Here is a 19,830-nt window from a genome sequence, read left to right as displayed (position 1 = left end):
TGTCCACATGTGTCAACTTAATGTCAGATTACGATAAAATACCTATTTGAATGGTGCTTTCTAAAACAGAGTTTGCAAAGTGCTTCACGATCAAGTAAATCGAAAATTGAAATTCTAAATATTGTGTGGAGGAGGCGAGAACACTGTGGGCTTTCAGTCCTCTTAGTTGTGCCTCACAGTGTTTCACAGTGGGCTCACTTGCATTTTAATGAGGACCCATTCAGCTCAACAAACAACCAATGAGCATCCTGGCTGTGCGATTCTGCTCTCTAGGCCATGACAGCCAGGCCACTGGAGATGGTTTTGTTTGGTTTTCAGCCCAGCAGCTTCTGTCTCAGCCCCATGCTTTTTCAACCACATGCTTCTTCCTTTCTTTTCCACAGCTCCAAAACCAAGTAAATATTTGTTCTAGTGTCCTTAAGCTGAGAGATACAAAAAAGGCTGAATTTTCCCAGTGCCGCATCCCAGCATTATTGTGATTTGTAATCTCAGACATCCATACAGTACTAAATCCTCTTTGATGGATCTAATGAAATATCAATTAAATATAGAATCTTAAAAGGTTTATTCAATAATCGGACAACATTTTCACAATGAGATGAAATATTTAGCCAGATCTGGGGCAAATGCCGGGGCAAAAAAACCAGCAAACTACAAAAAATATTTTACACCATTGTATGTAACGTGTAATCATAGATAATAAAGTCATTATTATGTTTCATTGTCACATTGTGATTATATCTGAAATGACATACTAATCTTTTTTCCTCTTGCACATCCCCTCTCTCCCTCTGGTCTCTGTTTTCAGGATTATCCATGAGGATGGATACTCAGAAGATGAGTGTAAGCAGTACCGAGCTGTTGTCTACAGCAACACAATCCAGTCCATAATGGCCATCATTAAAGCCATGGCCAACCTTAAGGTTGACTATGAGGAACCTACTAGAGCGGTAGGTATCTGACACTGAAATTTGTAACTTTTTACATGTCGTCACCGCAGCAGCAAGACGGAATTGAAATGGTGTTTGAAATACAGCAAAGATGGTAGCGTTGTTGTAGAAAGATGATTGTGCGGCTGCTAGCATAAGCCATTGCAAAACTTGAAAGACATGTCAGCCAGAGAGCATCTTCAAGCAGTGTGCCTCTTTTTTGATTCATTAAAAGTATTATAACCTAATAAACACATAGTCACGGATACATTTAAAAACAGACATAGCTTCAAGTGCCATATTGTTCTCAAGGTAGTAACAAAACCTTCTGGGAACCTGTTAAATTATAGTGTAATATGGCTGCACTCAGTTCAGTGATATCATCTCTACTAATCACTGCCAAAGCCTCCACTCCTTCTCCATCTTAACCACCCATATCTAGCCTTGAGGATTTAAGGGAGCAGTAATTATGCAGCTCAAGAATTTCTCTCGGGTGCAGTGTGACAGGCTCTTCTTGGAAATCAACTCTGGGTAGCAGATGCTTTAAGATTGACTTCTGCAATGCCGTGTGTGTGTGTGTGTGTGTGTGTGTGTGTGTGTGTGTGTGTGGTTAAAGAAAAGAGTAAATCCTCTCCACCCAGGAAGATAAAATTCAGGCATTACTCATGAGAGAGGAGAGCATTTTTCTACGGACCCATCATCTCATACGAATCATATATTCTATCCTCACAGACCACTAATTTCTAATTGAAGTATCTTTAGTTAGATGATACAGTAATCCGTCAACTCCTGCCTCAAAGTGAACTTCAAAAGACTGCTTGAATTGATACAATGCAGAGAAAAAGAAAACCACTGTCATTTATTTTACACAGTCCAACAATTCAAATAAACGGCACATATTTCAGCTCATATTGTATGTTTTTGTTGCTATTAACTTAGAGCTATGTTTCTAAGGATATGGAAATGCTTCACAGGAAAATCTGACCTACCTGTTCCTCAGACTTAGTCTGGCTATCACCAGACCAAGCTCAATCCTTTAAGATTGAACATTAGTCTGGGGAGTCTGCTCTGTATTTTCTACTGCGCAAGAGGCGTGATCAAGGGGCATAGTTCAAATGACTGTACGCAATTGGATAGTCCTTCAACCGATCAGACCAACGATCCGGGTGATGTAGCAGCGACAGCAGCAGCAACGGGTTGCTGCGCTTCGGTGGCTGGTTTGTTGAATGTAAACAAAAAGCTGCTTGGTCGCGCGGCAGGTGGATAAGCTAGTTTGTGATTGGTCCCCGCAAAATTGTAACGGAAGCAGGATAGATAAACTTACAGGTTTCCAGCCTGAGCTGCAGGGCGAAATCAAATCGCCAGCAGATCGGGCTGGGCTTACCCAATCTACCTCAGACTCTCAACTTTGCTAAATTGGAATAAGTAATAAAGCAGCAGTGTGTCATGTGTAGTGGATACTCTTACTATGCTTGGTAGCATTTTACTAAAACATGCATTCTGCAATGCAGGCAATCCAGGCATATTTTTCTTTAAACCCTAATAATCCTTACTTTGCAGTTTTGTTTTTTACATCTTTGATACTTTTGTCGTCTCCAAATAAAAAATAAAAAAAGATGTTGCATTTTTTATGTAGAAAGAGCTTTTTGACTACCTGGTATATGTCAGGACTGGCTCTGCCAATGTAGCTAGCTCTGTATGACATGTTCTGCTGGACAGAGTGAATTAGTTTATTTGAGTTACACCTTCACCCACTGCAACGGCCTACAGAGAGCTTTCATTATCCTGGAAGATTTCACAGATTTCAATTAAAAAGACAATGTCTGTCTCACAGCTAGAGGGGACGCAGTCAGCATCCAGTAATATTCTGAAATCAGCGTGTGACTGAACTGGTTTGTCTGATCTCTTTATTTTTTACAAAGAACAAACTGCTTTCATTGTTTGCCAAACATGACAATTGCTGCAAACTGTTAGTAACCAAATAGCAGTTGGTATAGTGCAAACTCAATGCACTTGTCTAGATATGTGATGTTGGATTTTTATCAAATGTGTATAATTTCTTCCATGACTCACTGTCAAGTGATTTCACATCAGAAGTTGCAAACATGTTGATGACTGTATTATAAGACTACTTCAGGTTAACTGAAGGCCTGTTATTTGTGTTGGTGAAGGACAGCGTAGGTATCAGAAAGCCATGGTATTCTGTATTTTGTACTCCTGACATCAAACGTTTATATAAGCCCTTGTCCAGTGTCAAACACGAAGGGCCCTTCTTGTGCTCCTAGTTAGTAAGCGAAGTTCAGTTGCAGAATGCCTCCCTGCTCACTTATTATAGGTAGGTCAGGTTAATAAATGCAAGTACTGTTGCATTTAATTAATTGCAAATACTATTCATGTAAATATTAATGTCTATCATTTGATGCATCTGTTTTCCAGGGCACTGCACTTTAATAGATTGCAATACAGTGCAAAGTTTGATGGCAGATGATTAGGTGATGGCCCAGGGCCAATTAGGCAAATATACAACAAGATACATAATTTCTGGTCATACTATTGCTCACTCTTTTGTTGACTTTGCTCTGTTTCTTCACTTCCCTCCTGCGCAATCTGATTGAAGCTTACCGGTAGTTACTCAAAAGACATGTCAAATCAGACTTGTATGGAGTGCATAGGGCTGCAGGAACTTCGAAATACATAACATGGAAAGAAAAATGCTGTTTTTGTTTCCATTGTGGAACGTTTTTCAGTGGTCCTAGCTCCTATCTGCAATTTCTAAATAAAGCTATTTTTTTAAAGCACCAATTACCACAAGCACACACTGGTAGCAACAACAACAGCAAGCTACAGTTTGTATGCTGACAACCACTCACCATATCTTATTTATGTTGGCCAGGCAAGTTAATGCAGAAAATGAGCAGCCCGAAGAGGCTTTGCTCTGTTTTTTGTTTGTTTTCCTTGTTACTGCTCATTACATTCCAAATCACTTTTGTCACAGTTAGCCAATGATGAGAACAGCGCTGTAAAGACCGTATACTGTAAACACTCCTTTCACCGCAATTCTGAGTAATAAAATGCAATGAGGCCCACCATTAGTGTACTTTGCAAGAGATTCTAGCCATGTGAAAAGAAAGTCCTGAATAAAGCTCTGCAGTGTCGAGCTTATCAGCTTTGTCCAGTGAAGAAAAATAATGAGGGTTAATACACTTGATGTCTTTTTCAGAGACCTACTCTATCTAATGGTGTGTGTCTTTACTTGTCAGGACGATGCCCGCCAACTGTTTGCCCTGTCAGCAGCAGCAGAGGAGCAGGGCATCCTGCCAGAAGAACTGTCCAACATCATCCGACGACTGTGGGCTGACGGCGGCGTCCAAGGCTGCTTCACACGGGCCCGAGAGTACCAGCTCAATGACTCAGCAGCCTAGTGAGTGCCTTAATAACATACAATAACATCAAGGCTATTATATGGATCATTGTGTTTCAAAATAAAATGTGCATTATTATGCACAGAAAACCTTGGTGACCAGACTTTCAACAGACTGCCGCTGATAATCGCACATCAGAAATAAGTGATGATCTTTAATATACCTGCAACTTCCTCCGAAGTTGGCCGTGCCGGCCAAATATTATGGTTTATCACTGTTACTTTTCATCCCCCTTTTCTCTTTATCTATTACACTAACGCCATGCTCTGCTCTGCTTTAGTACTTTTCTCTGCTGGATTTCGTTTGATCATTTTATTAGACTTATTGTTAAAATGCCATACTACATTTCCCTCAATGACAGCACTGACTGTGTCAAAAGGCCCCCATAGAGAGCAGCTACAGTTATTAATAGTGAAGGCATTACTGTTTTGTTTAACCAGTGGTTTTCACTCTTAAGACAAGTTGCGTCGCTGATCTACAACAACACTGCAACCTCAGCCTCTCTCCGCAGCTCTTAATTACCTTAATGCCCCTCATTTCTGAGCAGTTTTTGGCCCCGTTGCCATAATGTACCAGTATAATGAGCAGGGAGAGTGCGAGGTAATTGTGAGAGGCTTCTGGTGAGAGGTGGTTATCACTCTGATCCTCTGGGATGCACTGCTGCTCTGAAATGGAAATCCAGTGAAAACAAGAGAGCCTAAGCCTCGTTCACCACCAGCTGCCTGCAAGCTGCAGCAGGAATTAACTGCACTGATTTCTGTTTAATACACACAGCCTTTAATGATACTATGACTCCTCCAGAATGTGCTGTAAACTGTCAGGGGAGTGTTAAACAAATGTAGTAGTTTTGAAATCTTTTGTAAAACCTTATGAAACGACCATTATTTTGCCAGTGACGATTCTCTGTCCCACTAAGGTTGAGTACCTTTTTTCATTGTAGAGTGTAAGCCGACCAAATTCAATTAATCTTCAAGTTTTATAAACCCAATGGCCAAATCAAACAGTGTTACAATATCTGATCTATGTGTGGACTACAAAAGCAGCCTAAACCTCTCTCTGTGGGGAGCAGGATTAAGATTAAACTGTCAAACACGTGGCATGAAGTAGTGCTGCGGAGGCTCTAATATCTACACCCAGGCTGCGGCTCGTATGGGATTACATCCAGCACCAACACTTTGTTATACAACATTGTCTTTTTTTATGCGGTTGAATACTGTGCTGAAAGAATGACATACAATACAATACAGCTTTTTGTGCGTCTCCTATGATAACTATATGTGTAAAAGTTGATTGCGGTCTTGTATTAAGTGCTTTTATCAGACTTCAGATTGCTTTATTTGGCCCTTGTCTCTCTCTCTCTCTCTCACACACACACACACACACACACACACACACACACCGTGAACAGGCTGTGTGAAAGGGGCATCTGAGGGAGGTCCCACGGTGAGAGTGTCACATTAAAGCTAGGTTTATGGTCGCCATGGTGTTCCCGCCACGAGGTGCGTGAGCCATAAAATGATTATGAAAAGAACTGATCAGCAGACTAAAGTCCCTTTCACATCTTATCACATGGCTAGACTTGTTGACACACACACACACACACACACCTTCTAAATAGATTAAAAACAATACAAAATATGGAGACAATATTGTCAAACAAAGCACAATGTCAACACTACATTGAAGGGCCGATACCTTCCTTTCAACTAAGAGAAAATGAATGTTTGATAGTAATATTCTAACACTGAATTGGATGCCATGCCCTGGCTGTCGTAGTATATCAGAGGGTTTGAACAAAAGTCACTGTCTTTTGTGCAAGGATATGAAAAGATGAGCATGTCATAGCTATTCCTTACCATGCTTAACTTATTTTATTTTGATCTTATTTATTTTGATGCTTTCCCATGGCTGGGATAGTGCAGTGTGTGATTTACATCTTTAAAGTGTTTGTATTCAATAGCATTGTTCGTTCTCACGGACCAATTACCAATTAATGGATTGTGAGTAGAGCTGTTGCATATCTCTTAAGGCATTCAGAATGTCAGCAGATATAAAGTTTCAGAAAATGTTTTCCTGATGTGTTCCCATCAGCTATCTAAATGACCTGGAGAGGATAGGCAAGCCAGATTACATCCCCACACAGCAAGATGTGCTGCGGACCAGAGTGAAGACCACGGGCATTGTGGAAACACATTTCACCTTCAAGGACCTGCACTTCAAGTAAGATCCCCGTTTACAGTTTTCTTCAACTGCTTACTTTGTGAAACACTGTTGAAATTGTTAAAGGTGCAAATTGGTTTATATTGTACAGCTCAACATTTAATTTCAGCTGCAAAAGGCCATACACCAGTAATTAATTAAACAACTGCCTCTGCTAAAATACTAAAAAGCAGATGTGCTATTTCAAAAAGAAAAGAGACACATATGTAATATGTAATTTTTTTTTAGATCATCATCTAGTAACTAAACTGATCAAAGAGGGCGAGATGCCTTCAGGGCTCAGCAGGTGACAGCAGTTATTGGATTAAACTCATGCTCAGCATTATGTATCCACCATCATTGCAGTGAACCCCATTTTAATCTCCAAGACGTTCTCAATGCATCACTGTTATTCAAAGATAATAATAACAGATTTTAAACTTCATGATCAAGCAATCGAAAATGCATATCTTGTGAAAAAAATGCTGTTGATAGTCATGCATTTATGTTTGTACTAAGAGAGCTTCCCCGTTTTGGAAAGTCAATAAAGTTTGCAGAAAGGTTAACATTTGTTTTCCGATTTGTGACGTTGCGATCTCATTTCAGCAGCTAAGCTCAAGATGTCTTTCACCCAAACGGCTCGTCCCACTCAATACTGTTACAGTGGGGAGAAACCTTCAGTGAAGGACAAACATATTAGTGAAAACACATGAATTGCTTTCTTTTTGTGTTATCCCAGTTTTTTAAGTGAGTTGTTACCACAGCAGGATTACACAAATAAATGTAGTTTATTTTGAAAGCCAGTTTTCAGCCACGCTTCTCAGGAGTTGTCTCGTTTGTACAATGTAAATGTTTTGCATTGTGTTTATGTGTTCTGTCGACATATATTCCCCATTGAGATAAAGAAATCTGAAGTCAGCCCTCACACCACACACAAACTTGTTGTCCTTTATATCTGATGGAGACATTAGTCGCTTTAAAAACAACTAATATTATCTGCTCTAACAAGACCGTGGAAATGAAACGCTGTGTGTGCTTCTGTGCCTGCTGTGGGTAATACTTAAGTCTCATATGTCCTGATTTATTTTATTTCTCTTTGGAAGACCTAAATCAAATCCAACTAGCATATGTTTACCTCCAGCACCTCTTCAGTGCTGCACTGCCGTGATATATTTAGCCTGTGTTTGCAGTGCTGGAGATGAGCACACTGTTGAGGTAAACGGTCTAAAGTGTGTCACTGTTATAAGGAGCTCTGCTTACTTGGCATACTGTAAAGCTGGCAAATGGTTACACTCTTACCTTTAGCTGCCAGATGAAAAGCTTCCTCTCAATGTTAGATGGAGAAAATCACCAGTGTGGCACCGTCCAGACGAGCATCCTCCCTCATCCATCTAGGTATCCTCCATCTTCATGAATAAGTCACATAGGATCTCAGTGAAAAGCCTGCCGCTGCCACCATAGACTGTAAAGTAGTAGTTTTTTAAGTTGTAGTGGACAGAGCATGTGTGACGTCACCCGTTGGTTTGTGGAGATCTGCTATGAGTCGTCGAGTTTGCCGTTACGGGTGCAGCCATCCTGGTTGCGGATGTGACCATTTTAGACGAGAGGGAGGAGTGAGGGAGGAACACTTTCACTCTACGTTACGTTACACACTGGCAATCACATCACAGCCACGCCCTAAAACACCCCCTGCTTTATCGCCGATTTTAAAATCAACGAGACCATAATTCAAAAAAATGAACATCATTCTGTGTTGCAGAAGACTTAAAACTAGCGATTGAGACCATAAACTCATTATGAAAATGTTTACTGAGGTAATAAATCAAGTGAGAAGTGGGTCACTTTCTCATACACTTCTACAGAATCCGACCTCCTTTTGCAACCGCATGTGTCTCCCCCTACTGGAATTCAGATAGAATGCAGGTTTAAGGCACTTCCGCATTTGCAGCACTTCGCCGAACCGGATGCGTTGTCCATTAATATTAACGGTCTATGGCTGCCACGTTTCAATCTGCCTTAAGACCACTTGTTACCACAGCAACTGCACTGAACCAAAATGCCAACAAATGCCAGGAAAAATGACACGGCCTGTGCAGTGAAACACCCAGTCCTGAAGAGAGGAGGAGGCAGAGAAAGAATTGACTGTATAGAAAGGGAGAGAGAGCACACGCGTTTCCAGAGGGAGACCTTAAAGCTGCTGTCTGTCTGTATGAAAAAAGTGTTGTTTCTCCTGTGCTCAGTCCCATCCGCTCTCCCATACAAACGGCATGTTTATACTGTGCACAGGATGTTTGATGTTGGAGGCCAGCGGTCAGAAAGGAAGAAGTGGATCCATTGCTTTGAGGGAGTCACAGCGATCATCTTCTGTGTTGCCATGAGCGCTTATGACCTGGTCCTGGCTGAGGACGAGGAGATGGTGAGTTAAGCTTAGACTCCTTCAATTTATAAAAATATAAATGAAAAAGAGAGTAGAGGAGAGACCGTTCCCAGGATAATAGAAATTGGGAGGAGAGGTTGGGTTTTCAGTGAACTCATTTCCTTTTATGTGCCCTAGTTGTGCTCTCTAATAATCTCTTTATCTCCACATTTGTGCCCATCCCACCCAGAACCGGATGCATGAAAGCATGAAGCTGTTTGACTCTATCTGCAACAACAAGTGGTTCACAGAGACCTCCATCATTCTGTTCCTCAACAAGAAGGACCTGTTCGAGGAGAAGATCGCCCAAAGCCCACTGACCATCTGCTTCCCCGAGTACACCGGTACAGTCTTAACGTCTCAATACGACCACAGGACACAGCCAACTGAATGACAAAACCTTTTCAGTTTTTTAAACCCAGTAAAATATTCTGTCAGTAAATCGAAAAAAATTAATCCAGCCCCAGTTTGAGCATGTTATGTATTCCCATCACATCACGTCACAAAGATGTGCATCTTTTTCTCTGAAAAAGATTAAACCCTGATGGTTAGAAGGGTCTTTGAGGATTCTAGAAATATCTCCAGAAGAGCAGTTGTTGAACAACCTTCCAGATTTTCAAACATTGCTGGGTAGTTGTTATTCAGAGAAACAAATCTATTATCTGTGTGACTCAAATGTCATGGTAATACAAGAGAGGCACAACCTAAGAGGCTGGGCAAAATCAGGCATAATGAATTCAACATTGTGAAGAAAATGGCACTTCAAGAAACTGCTGGAACTGTCTGATCCCCTGAGCAGACTCAAGCTCTCCTAACACTCTGTGTCCCTCAGGCCCTAACAAGTACGAGGAGGCTCAGGCTTACATCCAGACCAAATTCGAGGACCTGAACAAGAAGAAGGACACCAAGGAAATCTACACCCACTTTACCTGCGCCACCGACACCAAGAACGTGCAGTTTGTGTTTGACGCTGTCACTGACGTCATCATCAAGAACAACCTGAAGGACTGTGGCCTCTTCTAAAAACATGTCAGAGAAAGAGTCAAGGTGAGTTCAAAGAAATGCCTCAGTAAGTGATTCAGCTCTCTACGAAGTCACAAATGAAGCCTGTTTGAAATGACGTGTGTGTGTGTGTGTGTGTGTGTGTGTGTTTGTGTTTGTGTTTGTGTGTTTTTGTGCTTTATTAGATTACTTGAAGAGTTCTGATGACCATAAAGATAGGGGGAATATACACACATCATGAATGACTGCACTGGCCAACCACAATTCCTGCTTTGATCTGCTTTTTGTAAAGACACCTAAGAGACTGAAAACCCGACGAGCCTCGCAGAATTTCAACGAATGCTGATCCAGTCTCTCGTATCGTTAACTGTTTGGGCTATGACCACAAAAATCAACATTTATTATTGTATTGTTGTTCTTGTTTTCTTCTTCATTTTCAATTACTAGAGGAGGCAAAGGAAAACTTTTTTTATATAAATGCATTCATTTTACTTTTAGAAATTCTGATGTGCAAATTATTAAACCTTTAATCACATGAAGCTTATTTTTTAAGAGATGAAGCACAGGCATGGACATAAATATGTTTGATCAAGGAAAGTGCTTTTTTATGTTTACATATGTTCATCATTCATAGCCAAACCGTATATTGTTCTGCATGCCTCGACATGGCAAATATTAGCTCTGTAATCTGCACAAAGTATCTAACATTCCTAAAAAATGATAATAAAAAAATGTTAAAATGTTGAACAAAATAAAATAAAAAAGAACTTCACAAGCAGGGGGAAATTATGGAGAAAAAAATGTAACTGATATTTAAAGTATGTATGTGTACCTAACATTCTATCACTTTTTATAGTACCATTTCCATGTCTGTTGCAGTATGTTTGTGCCTTGACTTCTGTTTACAACCAATTCCTAGATAATGCTTTCAGTACTGTTTGACCTACTGTGCGCCTATATTTTTCTTGCATTTTCTGCCTAGCACCTATGAATATATAGTGATAATTAATGAGAGACAAAAATCTAATTCAGAAAACAGTTCATGTGTTTTGGTAAATATTAAAATGCTTTAAAAGTCCTATATGATTTAATTTAAATAAAAGTAGAGATCAGTTGACTCTTGCACGTAGTTTTTCCTCTCAGTTTTGTTACTTTTATGTTTTATTACAACATTGTTGTAAAAAAGATTTGGTGGACTTCACACACATTTGTACTGTTACACAAGAGGATTAGATTTCAAACATAAATGGACATGCTTGGGGTTTAAAATAATCATTATTTTCCACAAAAGCGATCTTTTGCTGAACAGTATCCATTGTGGACACAAGTGACAAATAAGGGATAGTGGTAAATACTAAAATGTAGTGGAGTAATAGCACCATTATAGAACAGTCAGAAAGTCAATAACCCAATAATGTTAGCTGAAAAGCAATTTATATCTAAAGTAAGCTAACATTGGCCACCGTGGATAGACCACCCTTTTTGATATCCTTGGCCTTGTCTAAAAATGTTTACACACATTTGGTATAATGATTCAGTTTTATGCAGACACATGCAGGTCAACCAAACTACAACTTCCTACTGAAGACATGTCTTTAAACTGGCTGATGGCACCATCTAGTGGACTGTTAAAGTGCAGCCATCAATTCTTTACTCTTCGTAGTGTCCAGACTTACTTGGTCAGTCTTATTCAGCTCAGTTTTGCCTTCAGGTATGCTTGTTTTTTTTTTTTTTTCAAACAAAGTAGTGCCTATTAAGTATGACTACCTAATTGGTAAATAATGTAAAACACCATGATCAGGACTTAACACTCTACACTGTTTTGTTGAATAAAAGATTTTTGCTTTCAATGAGTATAAAAGACAGGGTGGAGAAGCACATTGTCTAGCTCAAAAATAAATAGTTTTTTTTTTTTCCTTTTACTTTTGTAAAAAGGATAGTTTTTTTACACTGGCTATATGCGGGCTATGATATAAAGACCGAAAAAGACCATCTGAAGAGAAGAAATGACGAGGACAGACCAATATTTATTGTCTGTCCATTTAATAAGTATTTATAAAGCCTCATTTGACAAATAAAAAAGCTTAATGACTGGCTCCCAGTGCACTGAGCCTTAGACTCATCCTGTCAATCTTCTCCAGAAGAGTAATACTCATTTTGAGATGTTTGAATAAAGTAGGGATGGGACTGATGAGTGTAGGCGCATAATATTGGAGTTCTTGTTGAACAATACTGCATGTGTATAGGTGAGGTAAGGTTGCTCAGAAACTGCACATTTTTCGGAAGGTTTTACCACCAGTGCTTTTTTTTAGCCAATTCAATATAACTTGCCACTGGTATGCTTCAACTGGCATCTGTCTCCCAGTGAGTCAGTCTGTGAGTCACTGTGAACAGTGTTACCAGGACACATTTTTTCTTGAACTTGGCTTGCAGGCAGGCCTTAACACACAGGTTACAGGAATACACTTATGAAAATGAACAGCAACAATCAATAGTCAAGGATATGAAGGCAATATGATAAGTACTGTATACATTTTAAAAATAACCAATGAAAAACAGCAGCAGATCAAGCCAGAAATAGAAACACTACCACCATCCTGTACAGAAAAAAAGTGAGGGAAAACTGCACTTGATTTGATTGAATCCAGTTTAGCAGTGCTTTCTGTAGAGGGCGCTGCAGTTCTACATCTGAAAGACTCAACCAGTCCCTCTCTCATTCAGCCTCTCAGAAACACAAAACACCTGGTTTAAAATCAGTATAGCATTTCAGTTGTTGCACACAGTAAAATAAAAGGTTTTGTTGAGTTCAATTTGGTAAATATGTCAAAGTAAATGTACATTTATTTGTTTATAAGCCATTTCTCATGTTGAAATGTTGCCTTAAAAAGACAGTTCACCCCAAAACATAGTTTTCCTCCTACCTGTAGTGCTATTTATCAATCTAGATTGTTTTGGTGTGAGTTGCCCAGTGTTGGAGATATTGTCCGTAGAGATGTCTAGATGACACTCGGCTTGTGAGATGTAAACATTAATGGTGTCCTCCTCGGTTGAGCTGTAATGTTAGCTAACAGTATTGGATAGCTATAAACTAATCTCCACAAGTTAGCACGAGCCTCTCATTCATGACACGGTTGGTGGCTGTAGTTAGAAAGAAAATAGAAACTGCATACAACCAGGTCTGTGGATTATGTTAAGTAACCGGGTCATAATTTTTGGAAACAGCCATTGCTGTTGAGATTTTTGTTGTTGTTGTTTTTGGCGCTTTGAACACCACAAGCCGAGTCCCATCTAGATTCATTATATTCGAGAGAAGGCAGACATCTCTAATGCCGACATTTCCAACACTGGGCAACTCACACCAAAACAATCTAGATTAATAAATAGCACTACAGGTATGAAGAAAAATATTTATTTTTTGATTTTGGGATGAACTTTCCTCTTAAATTAATGAATCAATATTATCTGTTAATGATTCTAACCCAAAGCCAGAAATGAGAGACTCATTGAACGACAGTGACCCACAAACATAAAATCTGATGCTTTAAAACTTCATCCTGATGATGTTGTACCTGGAGCTGTAAGGCTACAGCGTAGGGTTCGGCATATCTCCACGTACCTATACGTACATACCCATGGCGTCGATTAAACGCAGAAGCATAAATTGGCCTTAAGACTGAACACAACAGAACCAAATACTCATTATCTGAGGGCTCAGCCTCAATGACCATCACCACTGCAATTTGCATGAATCTAATGTCAAGCGAAAACTTATGACAAAACATCAGCATGATTATAAAATGAAGTATTATAAAAAAGAAGAGTAAACTATTCATCGGTGACCTTAATGGGCATGGATTGTGTTCAAGTACCAACTCATATAATAATTATATCCATTAGGCATTCCTGAAAGCAGGGATGCTCAGAATAGAGGGTGACCTGTGTAGAAAATTGAAATAATCACAACTCCATTAGCAGCCCTGTGTAATTACTTAATGCACAATGTAGAGTGAATGGGCTTTTAGAGTGGATGCAGAGGCACCATCCTTTATGTTGTATTTTTTTTTTTTTTAGAAACATAATGCTGGTATAAGTGAAAGCCTGGAGTTTTTAGGATCTTGCACTTTGTCAAATGACTATTTCCAAACTCTAATGTTAGTCTGTAGTGTAGCTTGTACTGTATATTGAAGCTGTAAGTGAAATATGTGGAAGGATTAGACAGAGAATTCCATAGGGAAAAGCTAAACAACATTTTATTCTGTGTTTAAAATCTCCCTGAAAGAGTCACATGAGAATAGTGTGATATGTATGTGTTATAGGATCAAGTTGGTTTGTCAAGCAGGTTTGGACATGCCACAAGTACCTGTATGCTAATGTTGGACTTGGCTGTGGAGACAAATCTGCACTTGAACAGCAGGCCATCAGATCTGGATCTACCCCCAACAGTAGTGACGAGATGCATTCCTCTCAGATTTGCATAAACATCCATTGACTGAATAGTGTGAATAGAAGGTCGAGCGCCAAACGACTGTCAGGGTTACGGGCTCAGTGCCCAATTAGGGTGCAGATTATCACATTTACATTGAAGGTATTTTGTTTATGGTCTGAATCAGTGATTCACAATGAGCCACCAGTAGGACAAGCTTGTGTTAATCTACTAAAATTACAAGCAGCCAAAAAAGGTGTTCAATGGTTTTAAATTATTTTTATTGCAATGTGATCTTAAAACAATCATACAAAAGAAAAATAATTGATAAGGAATTCAAAACATATCTCGCCTGCATTTTCACTAAGTTTAATTACACACACAAATGCATCATACATGAGCTAAAACTATTAGTCCATTAATGGATTAATCAATTGACAAAAAAATAATGAATTGCTGAATAACAAATGCCAGAAATCCAAAATTACAGCTTTCCAAATGTGAATATGTGATGGGGTTCTAAGTATTCTATGATAGTAAACAGAATATATTTGGATGGTTGGGGAAATTGTACTGCAAATTGTCTACAAGATTACCTGTCATTTTGTAGAAATGCTTGATCAAGGAAGTATTTAGTACATGAACAAGATAGATCATAATGTAATAAATTAAGTCATGGACACAATTACAAAGTGTTAGGCTTTAAGACACAAACAAACTCACATGAAGGGACCACAGAAAGTAATTCCATGATTTATAACTGGTTTATTTCACCCAATTTAACAAAAACATGAAGTGAAATGAATTTGAAGTTAAAGATTTCTGATGGTCTCCTTCATTTATAGGCTACTCAGCTAATCTCCAGTATCACTTGAGTGTATCAAGTTTAGTTTAGTTCTAAACTTGATACACTCAAGTGATAAGAGTAAGAAGGGAAAACAGTATTTTTTAATCCTGTGGTGGTCTAAGATATCATTTATTAGGGTTATTTCTTTGCATCTCTTGCATGCATGCGGTTGTGTTTAGCTGCAAGCAGAGGTGGGTTTGTAAATGAGTTGTGTGAGCTTCCTGCGCTCTGATTGGCTTATTCAGACACAAGTCGCTGTAACTGGCTGCAGCGCGCGAGGCTGTAAAAAAGGAGGCGAGCAGGGTTGAACATTTCACTGAGCACATCTGCCTCTGTTCGAGGAGTCAGGACCGGATCCCCTCTGGTGACGCTGTAGCCCGCAACACCTTCTGAACGAACCGGGACATTTTCTTCTTTTAATGGTACATAGGATTTCTTCTGGACGGAGGCTGCTACATTAGAAGTGAGTGTGTGTGTGTGTGTGTTTGTGTTGCCTACTTTTTATACGCCGTTGTGATTTCTTAAAGAGTGATAATGCCTGTGGTCCTGTTTTAAAACTGGTTCATAATTCTTCTTGCAGGAGTTTTACAGATGAGAGGAGAGGAGATGGTGAGTTCGTTTTCTCTTTATAATCTATTTTATAATCTAAGGCCTACTATAAAAGCGAGGCACTTTTATTTCTTTTTCTTATTTTATTTCTGCGGTTGCAATTATTTGCTCATCTCGAGCGATATTGTAAATGAACTATATTTGAGTATAGAAGATCAATCCGGTAGTCTTCCAACATATGGAGAAAACATATGTCAATGCAGCAGACGGCAGAACGGTCAGTGATGCTCAGATGCCTCTATAGTGTGAAGTCATGAGTTTGTACACAAAAACAGCGTTGTTGGAGTAAATCATTGATTCTGCAGCATATGGAAATTTTTAACGGACATTCACTGCGTTTAATGAGTAGGCCTAGTTTATTTTCATTAGCCTATATGATCAAATATTTAGTTTGGTAGTATTATGCCATGCGTTGTTTGTTCCATGACTATAAGCTTTAGGTACTTTCTCAAGTTCTTGCAACATCTCACAGAGTTATGATGGGTGCAGAAGGTCTTGCAGCAGGGTCACATTCTTAAAATGAGTGTGCAGACTCAGAGTAGGGAAGTCATTACAGGTTCAAAGGTGATATGACATTTAGTTATGTTGGCTTGGGTTGGATGTGACCTCCATGGCCACATATGAACCTGTATCCTGTGGTTCTCCTCTGATGTTTGAGTGTACATATCTCACCTCTCTCAGCTCAGTCTCTTATTTTTTAAAGCAGCGCTGTTGCAGCACTGTTGTCGAATCTGATTTAATTGAAGCAAACAAACTCATATGTGAAAGCAGTACTTATATGTACTAATATGTATATACAATACATATATGAGCGTGCACACACACACACACACACACACACACACACACACACACACACACACACACACTGTCACATGATCACATCATGATCTTATGCCCTGTTTGAGTTTGAGAGTGAGCGGCCGCTGCTCACTGGCTGATTCTGACCAATCAGCACAGTGAGTTAGAGAGGAAACAGGAGTATTATATTCCTCTGAGTGTCACTGGTGAATTTCATAAGCGGGCACGCTGCACCCTTAAAGGGGCAGGAACCCTGTAGCTTAATCTAGAAATCCACAAGACGCCAGTTACTCCTTGATGTACTGCAGATGTTTTTACTTTGCTCCTGGAGTTGTCTCAGTGTGTAGAGAAATAGTTGAGGTTAGACATTGGTACAGCGCTCCATGTAATAACATCTGTCTGGGTTTTCAGTTGAATCACGGTGTGAGTCAATGAAAATAGGGCGTTCACTTATGTTGTTGGTGTGGTCGAGCAAATTAACGGACAGATGAATTTGCTTTGTGTTGAAATCTGTCTATTCAAGAGTCGTGTTCTTTGAACAGCAGGTCAGCTGGCCGTCAAGAATAAAATAAGAGAAAAGGTGTTCTTTCATAGGTAGAAACTTCCTGCAAGCAAGCCTGAGCATGCCCACGAACTCTGCAGTTACATAACTCTCATCAGAAAGACCAAGAAATGTTCAGTTTCCAGCTTTTGCTGGCTCTGTGTACTTATGTGCCATTGTGTGTGATTTATTGACAACATTTGTCTTACCCCCTCTCTTTTGTCTCCTCAGCTCTGCCTGCGTGAGTCCGGCGACTGCTTACGGGAGCAGATGCAGTACATGATGAGGTCACTGCAAGACCTGAAACAACTACAGAAAACCTGCCCTGCAGCCAGACGCCCCCTCAGCACCCAACTCCCAGCTTTAGTGCGCCATTCTGCAGTGGCACGTGCCTGTCAGCAGCGAGCATTGCAGCGAGAGCAGCGCACACGCCTGCGGATATCTGATGCCAGCACGGCCAGTACGTACGACTCCGCCTGCTGCTTGTCTAGTCCTCTGGAGGAAGACGAGGATGACTCGAGCAGCCGGCTGGGCCTGAGCCTCAGACTGGACCTGGGCTCTCCCAGCAGTCAGAAAAGTTTGGAGTTTGATTCAGGCTACTCTGAGGCATCCTGGCAGGACGAAGGGGTGGTCCTCAGGAGGACCAGGAATGTGAGGGTGTCATCTTCAGCCTGTCTCCGCACAAACAGAGCACCAAGTGGACGCATTCGACCCAAATCCACATCTGACGCCTGTCTGGAGAGGTGGACATCGTTTGAGGTCAGCGACCCAGAAGACTGGACAAACTCTTTATTGACCAGAGGACGCAACCGCCAACCTCTGGTTCTGGGCGACAACAGCTTTGCAGACCTCATACAGAACTGGATGGACTTGCCAGATTGTCCTGAGCCCACTCAGCTGAAGCCAAATTCAGGAAGGAGACTGGGAAGAGGTTTCTTTGTCAACATGAGGAGCAAACTGGTCGGCTTTTCTAAGAGTGTAGAGGACAGAGTAAGGATGAGATCGACAGACTCTGCTCATGTTAACAGAACTGCAAACGCTCCAAAACGTCTGTCTTGTCCAGTCGTGGCATCACAGCCCAAAGTCCCCTTTTTCCACCAGTCTCACTCAGGCATTAATGAGACGCAGACAGATTTTTACCACTTTGCAGCCCTCCTGAAATCACGCAGCCGACAGCCCATCATCTGCAAAGATATCATTGGATACGTCTGACATTCATGTAAAGCCGTGTACAGACCGGACAATCCTCAGTCAATTTATTTTGATATGACTGTTTTTTCACCTCTTATGTGCTGTGACTAAGCTAATAGAAATAAAGATGTTCTCATAATTTAAACTCTACATACTCTTTTTTTTTTTTAATATTTTTTCATTTTTCATTTCATTGCATGTGACACAGAATATGTGGTTTGTTGATATCATTTTGAATTCCCAGAAGACATCTGCCATAGTCATCTGAATTTCATTACAGCTCATTACAGTTAGACACTGACTCCTCACTGGTGAATTAAAGGAGGTTTTTACTGTCTAAAGCAAATAAATGTAGGTTCATTTGTTTTCATTAGTAATATAATACTCTGGGTAGGCATGGTGGAGTTTGTAGATGCTCAGTTCAGTGTCATTGGTGTATAATAAAAAAGATGAATTGAAAACATGATATCTCAAATGTGTAGACGGGCAGTCATTCCAGGCCTAATAAGGGCATTTGAGTTTGTAAAGTTAATTTTTGAACACATTTTGAAGCATGCTTGTTAGATACCAAGGGACTCAATGTTCTCAAAATAAGTTCTGTTCTTACTCAACAAAATGTTTAATTTTTTGGAGAGGCTTTAAACAGGGCAACGTAGCTATTTACAGGCCAGAAACAGAGGCTGTATCAACACAGAGCACTGTGTGCCTGATGAGGTAATTCCCCATGCGTCCACGCAGAAAGAGGTAAAGAAAAGGCGAAGCAGCTGTTTGCAGATGGAGCAGAAGTTTACTCTCCCCTTTGCTTTATGAAGCATAACGTCTCACTAACAGCCTCCTGCTTCATTTAACTTGGTCTCTGCTCTTACTGTGGTCAAGCCTCACAGGTGGTACCAACTCATCCACACACATTGGTTAATGGTACTATTAGTTATGGGCCCACTGAGGAGAGTAACAAAAAAACCACTAATGCAAAGAGTGACATATTAGATATAAGATAAGCTAATGATCACTTCACCTTTGCCTTTACATATTCACTTTGTCCATAAATTCAGATGAGAAATAGCACCAGACATTATAAATCCCACTTACACATTATTTTCCCATGCTCCCTGCTTCAGCCAGCCTCACCAATCATGTCTGATATCGAGGGCATGGGAGGTTACAGAAGAGAGATGGTTCTTAGTGGGTGCCGTTCGTCTTAGCGTTTATCTAGGTCTCCTGGTGGTATGTCACTGCGTCACACTGTTGAGCACTCAGCTGGGATATAGTGAACTCTGGACACAGCTAATAACATTCACACTGCAGTGGAACTTTGTAAAAGTGTATGACAACCCATGATGAAAAAATGGAAAATCATGCTAAGAGAACTTTGAACAAATAATCAGTGTTCACTTCTTCAGAAATTTTTATGGCTCTACTGCTGAGTTCTCCTTTTTTAGGACACGCTGGT

The 19,830-nt window shown here is 40.2% G+C and overlaps 2 protein-coding genes across 8 annotated transcripts in view; both read left to right on the top strand.

Annotated features, from left to right (window-relative positions):
* Positions 1 to 11,097, top strand: part of LOC116041528 (guanine nucleotide-binding protein G(i) subunit alpha-2-like) — a 67,561-nt gene extending 56,464 nt beyond the window's left edge. Inside the window, exons 3-9 of one of the 2 annotated variants that reach the window (XM_031287441.1) lie at positions 809 to 950; positions 4,190 to 4,350; positions 6,443 to 6,571; positions 8,837 to 8,966; positions 9,157 to 9,310; positions 9,799 to 10,013; positions 10,261 to 11,097. In XM_031287441.1, the coding sequence (XP_031143301.1) occupies positions 809 to 950; positions 4,190 to 4,350; positions 6,443 to 6,571; positions 8,837 to 8,966; positions 9,157 to 9,310; positions 9,799 to 9,989 (907 nt within the window). In that variant the 3' untranslated portion in view covers positions 9,990 to 10,013; positions 10,261 to 11,097. Of the gene's footprint in view, positions 1 to 808; positions 951 to 4,189; positions 4,351 to 6,442; positions 6,572 to 8,836; positions 8,967 to 9,156; positions 9,311 to 9,798; positions 10,014 to 10,153 lie in introns of both variants that reach the window. The other variant, XM_031287440.1, reaches the window with a different exon arrangement.
* Positions 11,098 to 15,482: 4,385 nt separating this feature from the next.
* LOC116041728 (PAK4-inhibitor inka1-like) lies at positions 15,483 to 18,525 on the top strand. Of its 6 annotated transcripts, none has more exons than XM_031287770.2 (3): positions 15,483 to 15,709; positions 15,819 to 15,847; positions 17,421 to 18,525. In XM_031287770.2, the coding sequence occupies exons 2-3, from the start codon at positions 15,830 to 15,832 to the stop codon at positions 18,399 to 18,401; spliced, it is 999 nt and encodes a 332-aa protein (XP_031143630.1). In that variant the 5' UTR covers positions 15,483 to 15,709; positions 15,819 to 15,829; the 3' UTR covers positions 18,402 to 18,525. The 6 variants fall into 6 exon arrangements, with proteins under 6 accessions (XP_031143630.1, XP_031143632.1, XP_031143631.1 ...); XM_031287772.2 differs by having other exon boundaries at positions 15,531 to 15,701; XM_031287771.2 differs by having other exon boundaries at positions 15,531 to 15,707; positions 15,822 to 15,847.
* Positions 18,526 to 19,830: the final 1,305 nt, after the last annotated feature.

The sequence above is a fragment of the Sander lucioperca genome, chromosome 6 (assembly GCF_008315115.2).
Source record: "Sander lucioperca isolate FBNREF2018 chromosome 6, SLUC_FBN_1.2, whole genome shotgun sequence".
Lineage (NCBI taxonomy): Eukaryota > Metazoa > Chordata > Actinopteri > Perciformes > Percidae > Sander > Sander lucioperca.
The sequence above is the reverse complement of the archived record's forward strand: the minus strand, read 5'-3'. Positions and strand labels throughout refer to the sequence as shown.

Excerpts from the sequence above, each read along its gene's own strand:
- LOC116041728 (XM_036002436.1), top strand. The coding sequence starts at position 16,946 with ATGTACTGCAGATGTTTTTACTTTGCTCCTGGAGTTGTCTCAGTGTGT. Across the intron at positions 17,072-17,420 it reads GTTTTCAGTTGAATCACGGT|CTCTGCCTGCGTGAGTCCGG; the intron begins GTGAGTCAATGA and ends TTGTCTCCTCAG.